The following is a 25,000-nucleotide window of genomic DNA, read 5'->3' on the forward strand; positions in this document are numbered from 1 at the left end:
GGAACGCAGTTTTGTTCTGACGTCTGAAGACACTCTTCAGATGGATAGTCCCCATCCCCATACCTCTACCTTTTCTGCAAGCTTTTACATTTCTGTGCTTTCATGTTTTTGGTCACACTTTACAATAATGTTCGATAAATTGCCTTTAGAATTATTAGAATTTAACTAAGGTAGTTAACTAGCTAACTACTGATACTAATCTGTACAGCTTTCTTAATCTATTTATGCATCATTAATTCATTTCAACAACTGCATTACTTAATTCCAATTGATATTGCAATGGCATTTGGCATTTGTAATGGTTAACTTACAAGTTTATCTTGTGGTTTGCTAATGTATAAATATTCATGTAACTAATGTATTGTGTGGTAGTTAATTAGTTAAATGCATTAACTAACAATGTTCATTTCAGGCTTAATGTGTGTGCTTGACTGGTGCAGTTGAGCCACCCAAGAAGAACAGAGAGTGGGGTTTGCGCTTTTATGAGAGTATTTTAATAGGTTCCAACACACCAGACGAGCTCAGTAGAGCAGATAAAAGTATTTGAGTCCGAAGCGGTGACGTGCTGTATTTGACCCGGGTGTGTTTGGCGGAACACCTGATCCAGAGAGACGTAGTTATGTTCTTCCACATACTCTCCGGTTATAGATGTACAGTCACGTATTTTAATGGAAGCGTTTCAGGTTAATTCCCTCGCTCATCCGCAGTGCCTCACCTTGGAATCGAACCCGCAACCTCCGCGTCTCGAGCTAGCCTGCGGCCCGGCCCGTGTTAGATACCCCCTCCCGGGCTGGGGTTAGCGGGGCTCCGTTGTGCTTCAGGAGCCACGGAAACCTCCAGAAGATGCCCTGGCTCTGTCTTACTGGAGTTATCTTTGACGTGAAGTGTCGAGGATCTGCCGGAACGGAGGACCTGGGCTAACCGTCCACCTGTCCACCGCTTCTGAACAATTTTTAATGTGTCAGCGAGGGAGGGAGAGGGGGAGGGAGGGAGAGAGAGGGGAGGGAGGGAGAGGGGAGGGAGGAGAGAGGAGGGAGAGAGGGAGAGAGAGGGTGGGAGAGAGGGAGAGAGGGAGAGAGGGAGGGAGAAAGGGAGAGAGAGGAAGAGAGAGGAGAGAGAGAGCGGGAGGGAGGGAGGGAGAGGGAAGGAGGGAGGGAGAGGGGAAGGAGAGAGAGAGAGGGAGAGAGAGAGAGGAGAGGGAGAGGAGAGAGAGAGAGAGTGTGGGAGAGAGGAGGGAGGGAGGGGAGGGAGAGAGAGAGAGAGAGGAGAGAGAGAGAGGAGGGAGAGGAGAGAGAGAGAGGAGAGAGAGGAGAGAGAGGAGGAGAGGAGAGAGAGGAGAGAGGGGAGAGAGGGAGGGAAAGAGCGAGGGAGAGAAAGGCGAAGTGGAGGAGGGGGTCGGAGCGCTCTCCTGACTGCTGAGCAGCCGAAGCTGCCTCTGTAACGGACGCCTGACGTCCCCTCTGGCCTGAGGGGGCGAGCGTGCTATCAGCGGGCCGAGTCTATAGGCCATGCAAACACATTTGTACAAGTTTTTGTCGATTAACTAATTCAGAAGTGAGCTTCATTACGCCGCTTTAATTAAGATAACAATGCAAATTCCTTCATTAACGGTGACACGGACGGTCCCCGCCCGCAGCCCCCGCCGGGACCGGATTATATGCAGCCCCCCTACGGCAACCTGTGAGGTGTCAGGATATTCAAATCGGGCACCGCTCGTTTTAATTGCGCTAAATGTTGCATGTCCAGGGAAAGGGAGAGGAGTTTGGATGGCTGGCGTGGGGGGGCGGTGGGGCGGGGGGCGGGGGTTGGAGGAGGAGGGGGGGGGGAGCTCAGGTTTAAGCCCCCCCCCCCCCCCCCCCCAGGCAGCTGTGCCCCCCCCCCCCACCCCTCAGGGGGATTCGCGGGACCATGTTGTTGGACCCTTGTCTTTTATGGCAGTAGCGGTAAACATGACAGGCTGGCTTGGCTGCCGTCTGTTTAAGATGCTGCCGCACGCCGCGCGCGCGGTGAACTTCAGACGGGGCTCGCCGTCTGTCTCCGCGGTAACGGTCTCGTCACGCCGCTCCCCGCAGGTGGAGCATGATGGGGAACGCCTGGATGTGTCCAGCGACTGGAACCTGGCGTCTGCTCTGCTGCCCGTCAGCGTCAACGGCTCCCCCAGGACCTGCAGGTACCAGCACACACACACACACACCTTATACACACACACGCACACGCACACACCTTATACACACACACGCACACGCACACACCTTATACACACACACCTTATACACACACACGCACACACACATGCACACACACACACACCTTATACACACACACGCACAGGCACACACATCTTATACACACACACGCACACGCACACACCTTATACACGCACACGCACACGCACACACCTTATACACACACGCGCACACACGCACATACCTTATACACACACACACGCACCACCTTATACACACACACGCACACACACCTTATACACACACACACACACACACACCTTATACACACACGCACACGCACACACCTTATACACACACGCACACACACGCGCGCGCACACACACACACCTTATACACACACACGCACACACTCCTTATACACACACACGCACACGCCTTATACACACACAACACACACACACACACGCACACACAACGGATCCCCCAGGACCCTGCAGGTACCAGCGCACACAAACACACACACACAAAACACACACACACAGTATACACACATGGTATACACACCGTATACACACACACACATACACACACACACACATACCGTATATACACACACACACACACATGGTATACACACCGTATACACACACACACACACACACCGTGTACACACACACACACACACACAGTATACACACAGGGTATACACACCGTATACACGTACACACATACACACACACACATACCGTATATACACACACACACACACACATGGTATACACACCGTATACACACACACACATACCGTATACACACACACACACACACACACACACACACACACACACACACACACACACACACACACCCTTTCACTGACATAGTGATGCCAGCCTTTCATCACCACAGCTGCCATATCGCCAATTGGCTTAAATAATCAGCATAGTTAGCTATTTTAATATTATACTGGAAATATCATTGATATCTGTCTGTGTGATCCTCTTCAAACCTGTGAGTGTGTGTGTATTCCAGTCAGACCTGTGAGTGTGTGTGTATTCCAGTCAGACCTGCAAGTCTTTCTTGCCATCATCATTCCTGGTTGCTCAGTAGAAGCTGCCAACACCTCCTGCTCAGTGTAACGCTGTCTGAGTCTCACAAGCCAGCCTATTTTCAGGCTCCACTCGCTCTCTCTCTCTCTTTCTCTTTCTATCTCTCTCCGTCTCGCTTTCTATCTCTCTCACTGCCTCTCTCTCTGACTGTCTCTCACTCTCTCTCCCCTACTCTCTCTCCCTTCCTGCCCCCCCTCTCTGTCTCTCTCTGTCTCTCTCTGTCTCTCTCTCTCTCTCTCTCTCTCTCTCTCTCTCGGAGTGTGTGCTGTCAGCGGGACCTCCTGTACCTGTCTCTCTCTGTCCATCATTTGCACCTGTCCTGTTCCCATGGTGACAGATTAATCTGTCTGACAGTTCCGCCTGAATACGGTGACAACAACGTGTAATGCAGCTCGACTTGTCTTTCTTTTAGCAGTACCTTGGTTGATTGTTTATTATAGTAAATGTACATGAATACTAGCCATGAAATATTTGGATTGCATCTAATTGATATGTGATATTATTCAATACACACACACACACACACACACACACACACATTTGCAAGCATACACCAGGCTGATATGATTCAGAACTAAACATAATTGACATGGCTAAAGATGTAGAAATGCCATCAGCCACGAGTTGAACATCGTTTATTTTCTAGGTTACATTTTCGATCTTTTTAATGAAAAACAATTTTGTTGTTTCTTATCACAATGGGACACTCAAAGAATTACTCTGCTCGTTGTGCCCTTCTCTCTCCTCTCCCTCTCTCTCTCCCTCTCCTCTCTCCCTCTCTCTTTCTCTCCCTCCCTCCCTCCCTCCCTCCCTCTCTCCCTCTCTCTCTCTCCTTCTCTCCTCTCCTCTCTCTCCCTCTCTCTCTCCCTCTCCCTCTCTCTCTCCCTCCCTCCCTCTCTCTCTCTCTCACTCTCTCCCTCTCCCTCTCCTCTCCCACCCCCCCCCCCCTCTTTTCTCGGTCATTTCAGTGGCCCTGAACTTCGGCCCTGAAATCCGTGGTGGATTGTCACCTGCTGCATTCTGCACTGAATAGGTCATTGGGACCCAACTAGGTGGAACTAATTTGGCGCAGAATAGCGGAGAGACTGGGCGTGGTGTCACGCGAGGGCCCCGACCGTAATGAGAGACCCTTGATTGCCGTTAAGTGCCCAGCGATGCACGGAGAGAGAGCTTCACCAGATCTGTGTGGTTTACTGGAACAGAACGGCTCTCTGACCACTTCACTTTGTAAACGATGCAGTCGCTCAATATATAATAAAATATATTAAAATAGCCTTTAATAAAAATTATCGGGTATCAGTTTGTATAGTGTTTACTGGTATTTTGACCAGTAAAAATGCTGAATTGGCTTTTGAAGACGTTAACCATGAAAGAAACAAATTACGTTAATTAGCATTCATTAATTAAAAGTTAACTACTAACATATTCGATACATTAATATTCATACATTATCAAACTATTGGATAAACTTACAATTAACAAATATATGAACTATTCCTTCATTACAATGTGAACTGGCATTGGCTAATGTAGTTATTAACATGAAGTAATGATGTATGTTTATTTAAGTGTTTTTACTGTTTCACTGTCCTCAAGAGAACAGTTGTGGAGGTTTTTCTGGCCCAGAATGCCGCAGTAATCCTCATGTTAATGACAGTGCTACAGCGTGCCCTTGTTTGCAGCAGAAGAAGAGTTGTGGAGGTTTTTCTGGCCCAGAATGCCGCAGTAATCCTCATGTTTATGACAGTGCTACAGCGTGCCCTTGTTTGCAGCAGAAGAAGAGTTGTGGAGGGTTTTTCTGGCCCAGAATGCCACAGTAGTCCTCATGTTTATGACAGTGCTACAGCGTGCCCTTGTTTGCAGCAGAAGAAGAGTTGTGCAGTGCACAGGCAGTGTGCTGTTGTGGGGCTTTAATGAAGCAGTGGCTCTGAACACAGACGGCAGGAGCATATGGCTCTTGTCGAGTGCTCCTCTGCGTTGGAGAGTCAGGGCTGCAGCTCTCGTAGTGAACAGAGTTTCTCTCTCAACGCTCCCACTGCTGCGGGTGTCTGATCAAAGGGCCTGACTGTTTGATCATTTCATCATCGTTACACATGCCCGTTAACTCTGTTAAACGCGTAATCTGTGTTTCTGTGCACGACAAGCATACGCAATCACGTAATAATAATAATAATAATAATAATAATACTAATGTTTTATTTGTGAAGCACTTTTCTAACGCTCAACGTGCTTTACAGTACAATAAAATGAACAGTACAGAACACAGCCCCACGTGCACACCCCCACACACACACACACCCACACACCCACACACACACACACACCCACACACCCACACACCCACACACCCACACACACACACACCCACACACATTCACACACACACCCACACACACACACACATTCACACACACACCCACACACACACACACGCACACACACACACACACTGTGTGGATGTTACAGGACAGGTACATGGGTTCTGCGTGCAGATTGGGGTACTCTGACGGTGGTGTAAGTGCAGGTTTGAGGTTCTCTGATGATCAGTTGGTCGCTCTGACGATGATGATGGCTGTGTCCGTGACTCCTGGCTCTCTCACTGCACCGCGCACCGGAACATTACACAGCTGTTCACCCTGCTGATCTCCATTCAGACCGTGTCCGCGTTCTGTGTGTCGTGTGTGTCAGATCATATGCAAAGCCGCCACTGTGGGCTGGTGACAGGAGTCGATGGGGATGTGATCCGCAGAGGAGTCGATGGGGATGTGATCTGTAGTGGAGTCGATGGGGATGTGATCTGTAGTGGAGTCGATGGGGATGTGATCTGTAGTGGAGTCGATGGGGATGTGATCTGTAGTGGAGTCGATGGGGATGTGATCTGTAGTGGAGTCGATGGGGATGTGATCTGCAGTGGAGTCGATGGGGATGTGATCTGTAGTGGAGTCGATGGGGATGTGATCTGTAGTGGAGTCGATGGGGATGTGATCTGTAGTGGAGTCGATGGGGATGTGATCTGTAGTGGAGTCGATGGGGATGTGATCTGCAGTGGAGTCGATGGGGATGTGATCTGTAGTGGAGTCGATGGGGATGTGATCTGTAGTGGAGTCGATGGGGATGTGATCTGTAGTGGAGTCGATGGGGATGTGATCTGTAGTGGAGTCGATGGGGATGTGATCTGCAGAGGAGTCGATGGGGATGTGATCTGTAGTGGAGTCGATGGGGATGTGATCTGCAGAGGAGTCGATGGGGATGTGATCTGCAGAGGAGTCGATGGGGATGTGATCTGTAGTGGAGTCGATGGGGATGTGATCTGTAGTGGAGTCGATGGGGATGTGATCTGTAGTGGAGTCGATGGGGATGTGATCTGTAGTGGAGTCGATGGGGATGTGATCTGCAGTGGAGTCGATGGGGATGTGATCTGTAGTGGAGTCGATGGGGATGTGATCTGTAGTGGAGTCGATGGGGATGTGATCTGTAGTGGAGTCGATGGGGATGTGATCTGTAGTGGAGTCGATGGGGATGTGATCTGCAGTGGAGTCGATGGGGATGTGATCTGTAGTGGAGTCGATGGGGATGTGATCTGTAGTGGAGTCGATGGGGATGTGATCTGTAGTGGAGTCGATGGGGATGTGATCTGTAGTGGAGTCGATGGGGATGTGATCTGCAGAGGAGTCGATGGGGATGTGATCTGTAGTGGAGTCGATGGGGATGTGATCTGCAGAGGAGTCGATGGGGATGTGATCTGCAGAGGAGTCGATGGGGATGTGATCTGTAGTGGAGTCGATGGGGATGTGATCTGTAGTGGAGTCGATGGGGATGTGATCTGTAGTGGAGTCGATGGGGATGTGATCTGCAGAGGAGTCGATGGGGATGTGATCTGTAGTGGAGTCGATGGGGATGTGATCTGCAGAGGAGTCGATGGGGATGTGATCTGTAGTGGAGTCGATGGGGATGTGATCTGTAGTGGAGTCGATGGGGATGTGATCTGTAGTGGAGTCGATGGGGATGTGATCTGTAGTGGAGTCGATGGGGATGTGATCTGTAGTGGAGTCGATGGGGATGTGATCTGTAGTGGAGTCGATGGGGATGTGATCTGCAGAGGAGTCGATGGGGATGTGATCTGTAGTGGAGTCGATGGGGATGTGATCTGTAATGGAGTCGATGGGGATGTGATCTGTAGTGGAGTCGATGGGGATGTGATCTGCAGTGGAGTCGATGGGGATGTGATCTGCAGAGGAGTCGATGGGGATGTGATCTGTAATGGAGTCGATGGGGATGTGATCTGCAGTGGAGTCGATGGGGATGTGATCTGCAGGACCCGAGCCACTCTAGCCCGGGCGAGATCAAAGAGACGGCGGGCAGCGTAACGGACCTGGGCCCCGGAGGGGGGATTAGAGGAGGTGGAGGAGGAGGTGGAGGGTGAAGGAGACGCAGTACTCACTCTTCCTCCTCGAGTCGATCGCTGCCCTGCGCTCCCCGCAGCCTGACGGCCGTAAGGCCTCCTCTGATTGGCGGCGGGCTGTCAGACCGTGGCGTCCTGTCAGACCGTGGCGTCCTGCGTGAGGGGATCTCTTACGGAGCAAAGCCCTCCGGCGTTTGTCAAAGCAGAACGGGGTCGTTCGGCATCTTTTTCTCTTTCTTTTTTTTTCAGCTGCGGAAATGTGTAAATGTCAGCTGCGGTTTGCGGTGACCGTTTCCAGGGGCGACGGCGGAGGCCGCGCAGTCCGCCGCAGATAAGCTGGAGCCAGGAAGCGGGCCGGCTCGCGGCTCTGCCCGGAATCAGACAGCGGGATTACAGTCCCCGAGTTCGAGTCCGTCCTGTTTGTGCCGTTAGGAGCAGTCGGAGGGATTAAGAGTCGCCGCTCTTAAGTGCTGTCTGGGCCTTCCTGTGGTTACATCTCAGCGGTGCCCGGTGTAAAAGTTCACAAGCAACGCCCCCCCCCCCCTCCTCATTAACAAACAGGAACATTAAAGTCTGTCCGCCTCCTCATTCTGTGTCTGTTTCCTGTAAACAAAGACACCTTTCGGAAAGTCTGAACGCGAGTTTGGTTGTGTTGGAATACACGTCTCTTAGATGTGAAACTTTCAGTTCAGTGTGCAAGTACACACAAATGTTCACACAGTTCTTTGAGGGTTAACGTACGACTACTATTTTTTGGGAATATGAATCTCACCGGTTTGTTTGACTATTCTGTTTTGTGTTGTGTTTGGGATTGAGAATATCGAGCTAACAGGTTCTTCAATATCACATTTTTTGTGTTTGTAAATGAGAATAAGTCAAACTCATACTACATACCTGTGAACTGATTAATATTTTAGCCTTTATTTATGAGTCAAACACTTAATATCCTAGAAACTGTTAGATATTTTCTGTGTTTGTAATTGAGAATCTCAAAGGCGCAGGTTTGTAGGCATTTAATGTTTGAGTGTTTCGTTTTTGTGCTTGTGAATACGACCGTCTGGCTCACCGGCGACACCTTCAATAAGAGCGCAGAAAGTGTAAATGGGGCTTTAAAAATAATAAAATAAAAGCGTGTGGTGCTCTCTTGCCCCCACCGTGGGTGGACCCAGCTCATGAATATTCAGACGGGGGGGGGGGGGGGGGGCGCTGAGCAGGTTGAGCCCTTCCGCCCTCTGGCTCTCTTCACTTCCGAGTCCTTCACAAGTTTTTGGGGGATAGAGACGGGAGCAGTGGTTGCCTGGTGCGTGCCGGCATTCCCGGGTTACTCCCGTTCTTCCGGAACAATCCGCCCTGCTGATAAGCGGGGAGTCTTCACCAGGGCCGGGGGGATTAAGAGATTTGTGTCACAGTGATGAGGTCTGGGCGTCTGCACTGGGAGGGCGGCGGAGGCTGAGGCTGTTTTGGCGGACTTCTCCTCCAATGCATGACATTACATTTCATTTAGCGGGTGCTTTTATCCACAGCCACGTACAAAAAAAGAAGGTGCATATCAAGGTCGTTAGAACGAACTGCAGAACAGGTTGGATAAGATATAGTATGTAGGTTTTGGATTCATATCGTTTTCTGTGTTCGATTGATCTTGCCTGCCGCAATTCAGCCTACTGAGAAGACGAGAAGGCGGGGTTTGCAATTTTTGAGAGTAATTCATAGGTTCCAGTGATTCTGGTACCTTTCATATGTGTGGTAGGATGAAGAAATTGACAGTTCTCTGTATTGATCATATTTAATACATTGATAGTTTATGATTCATTGATACGTAATCTGTGTTTGTTTTTTTGTTTTGTTTTTTCAGTGCCTTTCCCGAAACGCAGGAGGAGAGATCAGCCTTCAGTTTCTGGGCACAGTGGTGAGTGTCTGGTTTCATCTTCAGTGGAACAATATCAAATGATTTACATGTAATCAATGGCGTCGATGAATGAAATGATCAGCATATTCGTCAGTGTAGATTTTAAGTATTTTTGTGACCACGTTCAGGCATGTTCATTAGAGAGAAGAGATGCCTTACAGTACGTGCTCATGAATCAGAGGAAAATTAAGAACACAGTTCAAAATGGCGGAACACAATAACAGTCATTCTGAAACAGTGCATGCACACGCACCACGCACACACACCCGTGTGCATACATAAATATGCGCGCACAAGCATACATTACATACACATACACACAGGCAGGCACACGCATACACACATACGCACGCATAAACACATACGCGCGCACATACACACACGTCGAACCCTTCAGAAACACCTGCAGTCTCTGTCACCCCGGCAACGGAGTATCTTCCAGCAGCAGGGCTCTTCAAGGCACTTGGACTGCAGGCTGAATGCAGGGGTGTGGCCTGTTAGCGGTTAGGGGCGTGTCTTACAGGTGTGCAGGTCCCTCTCTCCCTCTCTCCCTCTCTCCCTCTCTCTCGCTCTTCCTCTCTCTCCCTCTCTCTCCCCTCTCTCTCCTCTCTCTCTCTCCCTCTCCCCGTCTCTCTCTCTCTCTCTCTCTCTCTCTCTCTCTCTCGCGCCTGTCCTTTCCTCCGTTAGTTCCTTGGCCTCCCCCGCCTGGCACGTTTCCACGGCGATGGAGTCTCAGCTGCTGAGCACCAGCCCAGATGACCCGCCCGTCAGAGCGGGGGGTGGGGGGGCTGTCCGTCATGGGCGGGGCAGGCCGGGTTACGCAGACAGGGGAGAGCTCAGCGGCTCTGGAGCTCAGGTTCGAGGGGAGGAGAGCAGGGTTAGCTCAGCCATCTGACAGCCGAGCACCATGCCTCTCACTGGGGCCCACAACGAGAGACAGGGCTGCCCCTCTCCTCCTCTCCTCTCGTCCTCTCCTCTCTCTCTCTCCCTCCTCCTCTCCTCCTCTCCTCTCTCTCTCTCCTTCTGTCCTATCTCTCTCTTTCCTCTCTCCTCCTCTCCCTCTCTCTCCCTCTCCATCTCTCCTCCTCTCTTCTCCTGTCCTCACTCTCTCTTTCCTCTCTCTTCCTCTCTCCCTCTCTCCCTCTCTCTCCTCTCTTCTCCTGTCCTCTCTCTCTCCTCTCTCTCCTCTCCTCTTTCTCCTCCTGTCCTATCTCTCTTTCCTCTCTCCTCCTCTCCCTCTCTCTCCTCTCTTCTCCTGTCCTCTCTCTCTCCTCCTGTCCTCTCTCTCTCTCTCTCCCTCTGTCCCTCTCTCTCTCTCTCTCTCTCTCTCTCTCTCTCTCTCCTCCGGCAGCTCGGCGGGGAATTAGAGCCCTTATGGAGGCCGGGATTTTAATTAGAATACAGGAGGGAGCAGAGAGTGTGTGTGTGTGTGTGTGTGTGTGTGTGTGTGTGTGAGTGTGTGAGTGTGTGAGTGTGTGAGTGTGTGAGTGTGTGAGTGTGTGAGTGTGTGTGTGAGTGTGTGAGTGTGTGAGTGTGTGAGTGTGTGAGTGTGTGAGTGTGTGTGTGTGAGTGTGTGAGTGTGTGAGTGTGTGAGTGTGTGAGTGTGTGAGTGTGTGTGTGTGAGAGTGTGTGTGAGTGTGTGAGTGTGTGTGTGAGTGTGTGTGTGTTTACTCTCAGCCTCATAGGGGTTCTGAAGACTCTGTTTCGGCTTTTGTAATGTTTATTGTGTTTGCTTATAGTGCTTGCATAGTGTGTGTGTGTGTGTCTGTGTGTGTGTGTGTGTGTTGGCTTTGTAAGTCCTGCAAGGCTTTTCCAGTGCTGGAATAACAGCAGTTCCTAATATGGGAAGTACGGAAGCCTTTGGGAGGCTCTGGGGACATTCTGCGGAATTTGGATGCAAAATTCATTTGATATCCGAGATTTTCTTGGCATTTTCCATAAAGAAACTTCCTGTGGAGGAAGCCTGTTGAAGCGTTTCAGAGTCCGGGAGCTTTTTAGGGCATTTCTAGCCCTGAATCTGAAAACGTGAACAAATTGCAAACAAAAAGGTTTCTTTGTGGGGAAATTGAAGGAAAATCTGGGAATTTTATAAGAAGTATAGTTTGTGTTCTGTTTCACACTGAATATCCCCTGTACCATTTGATGACTAGTCTTGGAACAATTCCTTTCTACTTTAGTCCAGAATTCAGGACCAAATGAGAAGGGTGAGCGAATCACTTCATATCTGTCTGCCACAGCTAACTACAGCCCAATGTCACTGCCAAGCATGATAAATAAAATATTTAGCTGTCAAAAGGCAAATAAATGTTTGCCTTGTGCTGTCTGGGGGCTCAGGGCTGTTTGTTTTCTTCCCTTCTGTTGCTGTGCATCTTAGTTGACAGTCTGCTGTGAGAAGCGCTGTACAAATACTATTGAAATTCAGTTGCCCAAAGTCTCCCCCAGTGGGTATGGGCTCTCTGTCCTCGTTCCTGGTGCAGAATGCATGTGTGTCTTGTGCTGGTCACCTGATGCCAGCACACCTTTTCAAAACCCTTAGAATTTTGGTCCACAAATGTGGTCTTCTGTTGCAGTTAGAAGAAAAAAAAAAAAGTTGAACGAAAGGACTTGGACACGCCCTTTATTTTTGGAATTACAAACAAAATTGAAGCAAACAAAAATATATTCCTGGAAAGTTTGGAGTCTTTGTGATTAATTTAGCTCATTTTGCATAATTCTGAATTATGTGCGAATATGACATTATTTTGAAGGGTAGTGGCAAGCGTCACCATCGTCTAGCCTTACCTTAGACCCCAATTATCGTCTTGCGATTTTTGAATTGTATCTCCTCTGAAGTGAGATTTACTTTCGCACGAACCGCACATTAATATGCATTCCTGCTAATGCAAATTAAATCTGATCCCCGCTTTAATGTGCTGTTTATTTGACCCTCGTTGCACCCGTCCAATCAAATTTGCGGTTAAAGCACTTAGCCTATGGTGGAGATTAATGACAACCATCTAAAACAATTTGGAACTCAATCAGTTTAACTGAGCGGGGCGAATTTAATATGATAATTCGTCTGTTCATATCGCAGTTCGCCTAGCAGGACGGCTATGCTAATGCCTGACCCTCACCTAGGCACTAAACGGACGCTGTGCTGATGGATGTGCTGATTTCATTAAGGAACTTTGGGGGGAACTTCGGAGTTGAGGTGCGCGGCGCGGTCTCCTCCCGGAGGTCGTGGGGGAAAGCGGGGAGTCGGATCCCACACTGGGGCCCCGTTCCGGAGAGCCCCGATTTCCATAATCCGACCCCTGTCGGTCGGCGCGGCGGCGAGACGCGGCCCGGCCGTCCGTAACGATACGAGACGGAGTCGCGCAGGACGGGGTTTTAATGTAGCGCGGGGGCCTCCCTGTGGGGCTGTTAGCGCTACTATAGAACAGCAGTTACGATGTCGCAACAATGCTCCCTTAATTGATTCGTTTAATTAGCGGGAGATGGAGTCTGAGCGTCCTGTCAGCCCGTTTCGGAGGGGGTCCGTCCGGCCCCCCCCCCGCGCCCGTCACGCTCCTATTAAAGCCTAATTATATGTAAATGTAAACCGCTAAACCCTTCACAAGTTGACCAATGTAACGATTCCGGCTTTTCCTTTTACGGACAGACAAAAGGGGAGGGAAGAAGAAGAGTAGGAAAGGAAAAAAAACATGCAGAAGTTTGGGAAGTGTGTGTTTTGCCGCACCCCCCCCCACACCCACCCCGCTTTAAAGACGTGCCGGGCGATTATCACAGGGCCCCCCCTCTAAAGAAGTGCAGGGTGATTATCACAGGGCCCCCCCTCTTTAAAGAAGTGCGGGGCGATTATCACAGGGCCCTTTGATGGAGGAGCGGCCCTTTTCGCTATGCAGCTTTGTCACGGGAGCCGGGTGTCAATCAAGGTGGGGGTGGGGTAGGGGGGCAGGGCTGGGGAGGGACTTGAGTTTCTGTTTAAAGCTATTGTTTCTCAAAGAGCTTGTCCTGCACCCACCCCCCTACACACACACACACACACACACACACACCCACACACACACACACACACACACACTCACACCTACACCCACACCCATACACACACACACACACACACACACACACACACTCACACCCACACACACACTCACACACACACACACACACACACACACACACACACACTCACACCCACACACACACACACACACCCACACCCACACCCACACACACACCCACACCCACACACACACCCAGTACCTGCAGTGTGAAAGGGGTTTAAGTATACACCGTGGCCGATTACAGCTTCCGTGCGGTTTTGTGCGCGCTTGTGTGTCTGCGCGTCTGCAACATCCTGACGTTACACAGGCAGAAACATCCTCACGTTACCCAGGCAGAAACATCCTCACGTTACCCAGGCAGAAACATCCTCACGTTACCCAGGCAGAAACATCCTCACGTTACTCAGGCAGAAACATCCTCACGTTACCCAGGCAGAAACATCCTCACGTTACCCAGGCAGAAACATCCTCACGTTACTCAGGCAGAAACATCCTCACGTTACCCAGGCAGAAACATCCTCACGTTACCCAGGCAGAAACATCCTCACGTTACATCCTCACACGGCCTCGTGGCAGATGCACTGGCTGACTTCTCCACTTTGGATCTTCTCCCAGGAGTACAGAGGGATCCATATTATATGACTTGTTTTATTTTTATTATTTTTTTGCCTTTTTATGTCCAGGCAAGTGAGGAGAAGTAGTTACGGACTTGATACTTGATTGATTTTCTGACCTGATTTTGAGCGGCTAGTGTTCTCTGTTCTGGAAGGTTCTGGGATCCCTCTGCATTTCTGTGCATTTAAAATTAACGACCTCCTCTGTCCTGCTCACCACATTTAGAAATATATATAATATATATACAAAATGTAAAATTCCACCAAACATACCCACAGCAGCAGTTCAGAGCTTTTGCACCATTGTGTGAAATAACGGGAGTTGTGATTGGTTTGTGCGTACAGTGTTGTGTCTTTTTAATAAATAGGGCATTATCAAAGTGCATAAACCGTGATGGGTTTGTTTGTGGAAACTGAAGCCTCATGCCTCTCATTGTGTTGAGTTAATTATCTCGAGGTCTGGTTCCCGCCGTGTGTTTACCGCGAGACGTTTTTCTCCGAGGAGGCGAATAATTGGCGCTTTTCCACCGACTGTGTGAAATCGCCGCCAAATTCCAGATCGCAGCTGCGCGCTGTCGCCACCGAACGGAGCCCTGTCACCTGCCGGCCCAATACCGCCAACCCGCCAACCCGCCCAATCCCGCCAACCCGCCCAATCCCAATCCCGCCGCCCCGCGCAATCCCAATACCGCCGCCCCCCCCCCCCCCCCCCCCCCCAATCCCAATCCTGCCATCCCAATCCTGCCGGCCCAATACCGCCAACCCGCCCAATCCCAATCCCGCCAACCCGCCCAATCCCAATCCCGCCAACCCTCCCAATCCCAATCCCGCCGCCCCGCCCAATCCCAATCCCGCCAACCCGCCCAATCCCAATCCTGCCATCCCAATCCTGCCATCCCAATCCTGCCATCCAAATCCTGCCGGCCCAATCCCACCAAACCCGCCAAATCCCAATCCCGCCGCCCCATCCAATCCCGCTATCCCAATCCCGCCGCCCCCCCCCCCAATCCCAATCCCAATCCTGCCATCCCAATCCTGCCGGCCCAATACCGCCAACCCGCCAAATCTCAATCCCGCCGCCCCACCCAATCCCAATCCCAATCCTGCCATCCCAATCCCGCCATCCTGACCCAATCCCGCCAGAGTTAACATTTAATGAAAAAATGAATACCCACTGAAGGCTGCGATGGTTATGTCCCCCATGTCCATGGCCATGAAACACTTACACTACAGCCCTGACAGGGCTTCACAAAACGCCTGATTCCCTTACATTACGTTTGTGCCGTAATTTTAATTTTTAAATCATAATTTTAATTTTCCTGATTCAGATCCAGATCTTCATCCGATGCTGTTGAAAAGGCGTTTTTCCTCTGAAGTGAATTCCGCACAATGGATTCTCCTGTGCTTTCTGCCAGCTGATGTGCTCAGAGATATCAGACATTAGCGTCGATTACAACACAAACATAACGCTCGGGAGAGGAAAGTAAAGGGGAAGAAAAAAAGATACATATATTTTATTTGTAAATCTCGCCCAGGTCCATGTGACGTGATGACAAACGTACCGAACCCGGCGTTTTGGGGGTTTCAGGCGTTTCGGCGGTTTGGGGTATTGACGTTGGCCCAGCGGTCTTCCGCGGATGAAAGCGCTCCCTGTTGGAGCGGTCCCCCTCGACCCGCTCAGGCTGGCCGAGGGAGGCGCACTGCGCAGGAAGGTCAATACCCTGAAATAATTGCCGTCAGCATAAAAAGAGAGTTAAATTTGCTAATGGCTTCCTCCGACGTATTGATATGAAAGCCAAGTTATTGTCATGCGTGGTTCTGTTATTGAATTAAAGAGCTGCAGGGGGGAAATGATAGATCCTTTTTTAAATAATAAAAAAAAGCAAAAAAGAAAAACATTTGGATTTAAACTGTCTCCCTTTGAGATTGTTATGCTCCTTCAATGTTTCTCCTGAGTAGAAAGTGAATGTTGTTGTCCTTCACTGTTGGAGATGTGTTTTCAATAGACTGATGGGACCTTCTAAGTATTTTCTGGACAAGGAGAAAACGGTTCGGTAAGGTTGGAGTTGGGTTTTCTCCCGCATAATGTCATTCTATTTTTGGCGATACCCAAATCAGTGACAGCTATTTTGATCCACCCGGGTGCTCTTGCTTCTCGTTCCAAATATTTTGGAGATTAATTTACTCTGCAGTAGAACATTTTAAGAAAGTGGAGGAGTGGACAGAAAGAGAGACACCAGGAGTACTGTGTTCTGAAACTGGACTGGAACGGTCTGCCAAGAGAACCAGGACCGCTTTGCCACAGAACCAGCACGTGTGGGCTTAGTAGGCCCCAAGTACAGCGGTATCCAAATACCGCTAACGGTAACAGTGCCCGAAAGCCTGCAGTACCTGTAGCACCTGTTATTAGCATTAGCCTCAGCACTAGTTAGTATGGCTGTAACAGTAGTGGTAACCTCTGCAGCAGTTAGCTGTAGTATAGGCTATCCGTAGCAGTTTGCAGTTGTAGTGTCTGTAGCATTTAGTAGTGACTGTATCCATTCCAGCTAGCCAGTAGCATTATCTGTAGCAGTTAATAAGCTATCCATAGCAGTTTGCTGTAGCAATGTCCATAGTAATTGGCAGTGGTTGAATCGGTACGAGATAGCCACTATTTGTAGCAGTTAGCAGTAGCAGTATCTGTAGCAGTTTGCAGCTGCTGTAGCCATTTTCTATAGTGGCACGAGCACTAGTAGCATTAGCCTCAGCACTAGTTAGCAGGAGCAGCCTCTGCAGCTGTTAGCAGCTGTAGCGGTTTGTAGTAGCATTAGCAGCAGTATCAGTAGCCGGTTCTTGTAATCATTGCTGTGCAGTAATGCTCCGTTTGCTTTTCACTCGACTGAGAGGACCGAGATGTCGGAAGCCTCATTGTCCGCGTTAGCGCCCTCGCGCCGTAGCGTATTGATATGAAAGCCAAGTTATTGTCATGCGTGGTTCTGTTATTGAATTAAAGAACTGCAGGGGGCAAATGATAGATCCTTTTTTAAATAAATAAAAAACGCAAAAAAGAAAAACATTTGGATTTAAACTGTCTCCCTTTGAGATTGTTATGCTCCTTCAATGTTTCTCCTGAGTAGAAAGTGAATGTTGTTGTCCTTCACTGTTGGAGATGTGTTTTCAATAGACTGATGGGACCTTCTAAGTATTTTCTGGACAAGGAGAAAACGGTTGGGTAAGGTTAGAGTTGGGTTTTCTCCCGCATAATGTCATTCTATTTTTGGTGATACCCAAATCAGTGACAGCTATTTTCATCCACCCGGGTGCTCTTGCTTCTCGTTCCAAATATTTTGGAGATTAATTTACTCTGCAGTAGAACATTTTAAGAAAGTGGAGGAGTGGACAGAAAGAGAGACACCAGGATTACTGTGTTCTGAAACTGGACTGGAACGGTCTGCCAAGAGAACCAGGACCGCTTTGCCACAGAACCAGCACGCGTGGGCTTAGTAGGCCCCAAGTACAGCGGTATCCAAATACCGCTAACGGTAACAGTGCCCGAAAGCCTGCAGTACCTGTAGCACCTGTTATTAGCATTAGCCTCAGCACTGGTTAGTATGGCTGTAACAGTAGTGGTAACCTCTGCAGCAGTTAGCTGTAGTATAGGCTATCCGTAGCAGTTTGCAGTTGTAGTGTCTGTAGCATTTAGTAGTGACTGTATCCATTCCAGCTAGCCAGTAGCATTATCTGTAGCAGTTAATAAGCTATCCATAGCAGTTCGCTGTTGCAATGTCCATAGTAATTGGCAGTGGTTGAATCGGTACCAGATAGCCACTATTTGTAGCAGTTAGCAGTAGCAGTATCTGTAGCAGTTTGCAGCTGCTGTAGCCATTTTCTATAGTGGCACGAGCACTAGTAGCATTAGCCTCAGCACTAGTTAGCAGGAGCAGCCTCTGCAGCTGTTAGCAGCTGTAGCGGTTTGTAGTAGCATTAGCAGCAGTATCAGTAGCCGGTTCTTGTAATCATTGCTGTGCAGTAATGCTCCGTTTGCTTTTCACTCGACTGAGAGGACCGAGATGTCGGAAGCCTCATTGTCCGCGTTAGCGCCCTCGCGCCGTAGCGTATTGATATGAAAGCCAAGTTATTGTCATGCGTGGTTCTGTTATTGAATTAAAGAACTGCAGGGGGCAAATGATAGATCCTTTTTTAAATAAATAAAAAACGCAAAAAAGAAAAACATTTGGATTTAAACTGTCTCCCTTTGAGATTGTTATGCTCCTTCAATGTTTCTCCTGAGTAGAAAGTGAATGTTGTTGTCCTTCACTGTTGGAGATGTGTTTTCAATAGACTGATGGGACCTTCTAAGTATTTTCTGGACAAGGAGAAAACGGTTCGGTAAGGTTGGAGTTGGGTTTTCTCCCGCATAATGTCATTCTATTTTTGGCGATACCCAAATCAGTGACAGCTATTTTGATCCACCCGGGTGCTCTTGCTCCTCGTTCCAAATATTTTGGAGATTAATTTACTCTGCAGTAGAACAAGAAGACATTTTAAGAAAGTGGAGGAGTGGACAGAAAGAGAGGCACCAGGAGTACTGTGTTCTGAAACTGGACTGGAACGGTCTGCCGAGAGAACCAGGACCGCTTTGCCACAGAACCAGCACGCGTGGGCTTAGTAGGCCCCAAGTACAGCGGTATCCAAATACTGCTAACGGTAACAGTGCCCGAAAGCCTGCAGTACCTGTAGCACCTGTTATTAGCATTAGCCTCAGCACTGGTTAGTATGGCTGTAACAGTAGTGGTAGCCTCTGCAGCAGTTAGCTGTAGTATAGGCTATCCGTAGCAGTTTGCAGTTGCAGTGTCTGTAGCATTTAGTAGTGACTGTATCCATTCCAGCTAGCCAGTAGCATTATCTGTAGCAGTTAATAAGCTATTCATAGCAGTTCGCAGTAGCAGTGTCCATAGTAATTGGCAGTGGTTGAATCGGTACCAGTTAGCCACTATTTGTAGCAGTTTGCAGTAGCAGTATCTGTAGCAGTTTGCAGCTGCTGTAGCTATTTTCTATAGTGGCACGGGCACTAGTAGCATTAGCCTCAGCACTAGTTAGCAGGAGCAGCCTCTGCAGCAGTAGCGGTTTGTAGTAGCATTAGCAGCAGTATCAGTAGCCGGTTCTTGTAACCATTGCTGTGCAGTAATGCTCCGTTTGCTTTTCACTCGATGAGGACCGAGATGTCGGAAGCCTCATTGTCCGCGTTAGCGCCCTCGCGCCGTAGCGGCATTGTGTCGTAGCGCTGCGCAGCGCTCGGGGATTTCCTGCCGCGGCGGGTCGACGTGCTGCTCGACACTCCCTCCGAAAACGAGCCTGTTCCCCGGGCCCCGGGATGAGCCGCGCGCTAAGAATATCGCTCTCGCCCGAGGTCGGAGGTCAACCCGCTCTCACGGCGGACACTCCTGTGTTTATTTGGACGGCGTTTCGGACGGAGAATCGCCCCTGCTCTACCTGCAGGATGTGACCCTCTGGTCCTGGGGACGCTCGAAGAAAGCGGGCGTTTTCTCAGAACCGAAAAAGATCATTATCCCGTCTCTGTTACGATATGCTGTGATATGAGGCTGCAGTGGACGTGTGAGATGAATTTTATGTGAAAATTAGTTCGGAGAAGAAGACCTGGCAGAGGGCTTATTTGGACTTCATTAGCACGGGACCCAGTCTATAGTTCTAGTAAAAACTGCTTTTCGAGTGGTGTATCCAACAAGCTTTCAGTGCGGGGTATTTTATTGTGGTGCGAGTCTGTTTTTGTGTGCCTTGCTTCTGTTCCAGTTGTAGCTTCAGGAAAATGCATAAAACGAGGAGAGTTAAAAAGCCTCTTAACGCTCCTGATCACTAATCGTGCTCAAAATAAGGTTTGGCTCCGGGTCTGCGGGAACACGACGGGGCTGTGCTGCTGTTGGCCGCGTCGGCGTGCTGGAAGTTTGAGCAGATGCTTGATTAGGCTGAATACTACGGCGGAGAGGGAGGGGGAACGGCCCTGATACAATTTACTCCCCCAGTCGAGCCGCGCTGTCAGTAATGAGCCGGCAGACGACCCGCCAAGAGGGAGAGCGTGTGACAGGGGCCACGGCGCCTCAGGAGAGCCGCGCAAACTGCGTTTTAATCTTTGCGGACCGCGTACGCGGGGCTATTTATAGACCGAGACCGCGTGCCGTTATTCAGTCGTGAGCTGAGGTCCGTATCCTGTCGGGGGCAACTTGTGTCGAACTTGATTTACGCGTTTCTGATTTTTTACGTCGTTCGAGATTGAATGACCAAATTTAGGCTTAAGCGCCTTGTGTTCCTGAGATTTCAGAAATGTACGGTGGCTTATTCCATCCGTGGAGTGTCCAAAAAGGGAGGGAGGGGGCAGAGTGAATCTGCTGTCGTTGTGGAGGTGTTTAAGATCTGTCATGATATTACCCCCGGTGTCGTGGGGGTGTTTTCATTCAGAGCGCTGGGATACATCAAGGCTTCACTGGTTAAAACCCAGTGACACGAGACGCAGCAGACTCGCAGTTGCAGTTTGCTGCAGTTGCACACCGGGGACCGGGGTTTGGCCGGCTCACGTGGGGCAGCAATAATTGGCTCGCTGCTCCAGAGGGAGGGACTTGGCAGGGTTGGTAGATCGCCGCACAAAAACAAGCACCTCGAGCGCCTCGGAATCACGGTTACAGCTTGGGAGGCGAGACGGCTTGAAGAAGGCGTGTCACTCTCCCGTCGGCTGCCGAAGGACGGGGTGTGGGCGGTGTATCTGATACTAGCTCTAATTGAATCAGACGGGATCCAATTGGCTACCAAATTGGGAGAAAAAAAAAAAATATATATATATATAATAATAATAATAATAATAATAAATAAATAAAATATCCAGTGACACGGGTCACCCACACCGGGGGATTCATGTGTAGTGTTCAGCTGAACTCCTGGTGAAGTTGCAGCAGGCTTTGGTGTGATATCAGCGCAGTTTGGATTGGTGGTTTCATTGAATGCCCTTATGGGGGGGGGGGGGGGGGTCACGTGTTCAGGAAACGGACCCTCCTGGAGTTCCACAGCGTCACCTGCCACACACACACACCTCAATGGAGGCGGAATGCACGCCGCCTCTCAGATTCCCACAGCGCCCCCCTGTGGCCGGATGAGAGCAGGACGGGCAGTCCCGGGTGTCAGTTTCAGTGCAAAATAAAAACACAAAGCGCCGGGAGGAAACAATCGGTTCACAACAGGACAGGCGGGTGTGCGGGGCCGCCCTGCCTTCAAAGGTCCTGGGGGGGCCCCTGCGCTGGGCCTGTTTCAGGGGGCCGGGGGGTTCAAAGTGCCGGGGCGCTCGCCTCTTAGGCCCTCTTCCTGCCATTCTTGTTGGCGGTTTTGGCGGTTTGGGGGGGGGGGGGGGGTTCTGTTACTATAAGTAGCGCTGCATCCTGCCCCCTGCTCTGTCAGGTGGGCCAGCTTTGTTTGTGTAGCTGAGGCCTGAGGTGGACTCTTTACTGGGTTCAGGGGCGTCCCGGCAGCGTTGGCAGGCCTGATGGACTAGCAGGGGCCGCAGCGTCATTAACGACCGGGTGGGGGGGTGGGGGGGGGTGGGGGCGGGTTCACAGGGTCCGAACTTCAGCCTCCCATCAGCCAGGGAGCATTACAAAAAAATATTTTTATTTATTATTCTTAAATGACAAGGATGAATGAGGTACCGGCCTCCCTCTCTTCCTGAGCGCTCCTGGGTTAGTGCTGTTTGGAGATATTTGGTGGAAATCACGTGGCTGTGTAACAGTCTTCATTTTGTGTGTCTAATTGAGCCCTACAGGAGTGTGGGAGTCTGTAAGGGCCTACATACTATGCCCTTTAGGACCTGTGTACTGTACTGTGTTTTAGGGCCTGTGTACTGCACTGTGTTTTAGGGCCTGTGTACTGCACTGTGTGTTTTAGCACCTGTGTACTGTACTGTGTTTTAGGACCTGTGTACTGCACTGTGTGTTTTAGGACCTGTGTACTGCACTGTGTGTTTTAGGACCTGTGTACTGTACTGTGTTTTAGGGCCTGTGTACTGCACTGTGTGTTTTAGCACCTGTGTACTGCACTGTGTTTTAGGACCTGTGTAATGCACTGTGTGTTATAGGACCTGTGTACTGCACTGTGTGTTTTAGGACCTGTGTACTGTACTGTGTGTTTTAGGACCTGTGTACTGCACTGTGTGTTTTAGCACCTGTGTACTGTACTGTGTTTTAGGACCTGTGTACTGCACTGTGTGTTTTAGGACCTGTGTACTGCACTGTGTGTTTTAGCACCTGTGTACTGTACTGTGTTTTAGGACCTGTGTACTGCACTGTGTGTTTTAGGACCTGTGTACTGCACTGTGTGTTTTAGGACCTGTGTCCTGCACTGTGTGTTTTAGGACCTGTGTACTGTACTGTGTCCTTTTGGACCTGCTGTTCTGCACTGTGTGTTTTAGGACCTGTGTACTGTACTGTGTCCTTTTGGACCTGCTGTTCTGCATGCTCGCAGAGGAAGGGGCTGGGAGAGCGGGGGGCGGGTCAGAGATTAAACGCGTTCTTTACTCTGGTGATTGTTGCCGTGACGGCGGCGGGAGCCGGTGCCGTCTCAGCGCTCAGAGTGATGGATGTGGAAGGAGAGCGGTTGCCCCGGCGACCTGCGGGCTCCGAAGCGCTGGCTTTAATTGCTGAACTCTCAGATTTGGGGAGACACAGTTTAGCTCCACCTACGGGCTTCTTAAGTAGCAGTTTATTTACTGAAATCTCTGACTGGGAACGCCGTTTAGCTCCACCTAAAAACAAGTGCAAGTCGTACGGTGGTTGCTTTGCTTTTGCTGTGCTATTGCCTCTTAACAAACTGCCTGACTCCATCGGCACTTTTAAGAAATCTTTAAAAAAACTATTTTTACTCCCGTGCTTTCCCTGATTAGTTCCCCATTCTTTTTTTATTATTATTCCTTCATCGGCATGCTTTATTTACTTTTTCAATTATTATCTTTGTATTTTATCTTGTTTATATCGCGTTTGTCTTTTCTGTTTCATCCCGTCTGTTGATGTTTTATGTTCTTTCTGTACTTTATTGTGAAGCACTTTGTGTAACCATCGGTTTACAAAAGGTGCTATTTAAATAAAGTATTACTTTACTTGCCTACTTTAAATCTGTTCCGTGCCCCTGCGGTTTTTTTTGGGGTTTTTTTTTCCCCTCAGTGTTTCATTTTCTCTGCGGCTCATTGCTTCGGCTTGACTGCGCCGGAGTGACGCCCCGCCCGTATCCCATCATGCATTGTGCCGCGCCAGCCTGCCGCTAACTCTCTGAATGCGACACATGTTCCATTGTCGGGGGCCCCTGCGCTTAATTGTGCGGTCGCTCCGTCGGGGTGGCAAAAGTGGCACTTAGTTCAGTGAATTACCTTTGTGGCGTAATTACCTGCTTGTTAAGGCAGTTTGTGGTCACCTGTCAGACGGAAACCTACCAGAATGCACCTCTACACCTGCGCCATTGTCCCCGGAAAAAACAGAAAGAAAAGCCCACCCCTGCCTCCCCGCCTCCCTCTCCGCTCCTTAATCACTTTAAACTTGGGCTCCTTCCTGGTCCTCTGAGCCCCTGGGCGAGGCCTCTCATTAATAACAGCTGCCGGGCGATCGGGAGGGGGAGGGGGAGCGGGGGGGGGTGTTACCCGCTGACCGCTGCGTGTGGACGTGTTGCCGTGTCATCGCACAGGGACCCGCGCCCCTGGAAGCAGGGGAACCCCGGCGGCGTGTTCATTTCTGTTATTACCGTCGAGCGGTGCGGTACTGAGCTGAGGAGCCCTCTCCCCCAGGCCCTGTGCTGAGGAGCCCTCTCCCCCAGGCCCTGTGCTGAGGAGCCCTCTCCCCCAGGCCCTGTGCTGAGGTCTGCTCTCCCCCAGGCCCTGTGCTGAGGTCTGCTCTCCCCCAGGCCCTGTGCTGAGGAGCCCTCTCCCCCAGGCCCTGTGCTGAGGAGCCCTCTCCCCCAGGCCCTGTGCTGAGGTCTGCTCTCCCCCAGGCCCTGTGCTGAGGAGCCCTCTCCCCCAGGCCCTGTGCTGAGGAGCCCTCTCCCCCAGGCCCTGTGCTGAGGTCTGCTCTCCCCCAGGCCCTGTGCTGAGGTCTGCTCTCCCCCAGGCCCTGTGCTGAGGAGCCCTCTCCCCCAGGCCCTGTGCTGAGGTCTGCTCTCCCCCAGGCCCTGTGCTGAGGAGCCCTCTCCCCCAGGCCCTGTGCTGAGGAGCCCTCTCCCCCAGGCTCTGTGCTGAGGAGCCCTCTCCCCCAGGCCCTGTGCTGAGGTCTGCTCTCCCCCAGGCCCTGTGCTGAGGAGCCCTCTCCCCCAGGCTCTGTGCTGAAGAGCTCTGTGCTGAGATGCTCTCCCCGCAGGCCGGGGTTCTTTCGGGGGCGGTGGGGAGGCCTCGTGTCGCCCCTCCAGGGGACGGGTGGGGCCAGAACTGGAGCGAAAAGAGAAAAGAGGAATGATCGTTTTTTCAACTTGTTTATGGCGGGGGGGGGGGGGGGGGTATTTTGTCTCCATTTTGCGATGTGTGATATCAAGGCCTGTGGACTACTCACACCCAGTGGCGAAACTCCATCGTGAATTATCATGGAAATAAAGTCTTCTATGAATATCGCCTCTAAGTCTGCCAAGTTAGTGTGTGTTTGTTGTAAATGACTTGGGCGAAGTTTAGCACCTCAGTCAGCACTGAGCTGTAGGAATATGACAAGTGTAGGTCACGTGACC

At 50.4% G+C, this 25,000-nt stretch overlaps 1 protein-coding gene across 1 annotated transcript in view; it reads left to right on the forward strand.

The window, feature by feature from the left end:
• pcca (propionyl-CoA carboxylase subunit alpha) overlaps positions 1–25,000 on the forward strand; it is a 144,488-nt gene that overhangs the window by 96,064 nt on the left and 23,424 nt on the right. The window contains exons 20-21 of the mRNA XM_061225833.1: positions 2,073–2,163; positions 9,545–9,606. Coding sequence (XP_061081817.1) covers positions 2,073–2,163; positions 9,545–9,606 — 153 coding nt within the window. The remainder of the gene's footprint in view (positions 1–2,072; positions 2,164–9,544; positions 9,607–25,000) is intronic.

The sequence above is a fragment of the Conger conger genome, chromosome 17, assembly GCF_963514075.1.
Source record: "Conger conger chromosome 17, fConCon1.1, whole genome shotgun sequence".
In the NCBI taxonomy this organism is placed as follows: domain Eukaryota; kingdom Metazoa; phylum Chordata; class Actinopteri; order Anguilliformes; family Congridae; genus Conger; species Conger conger.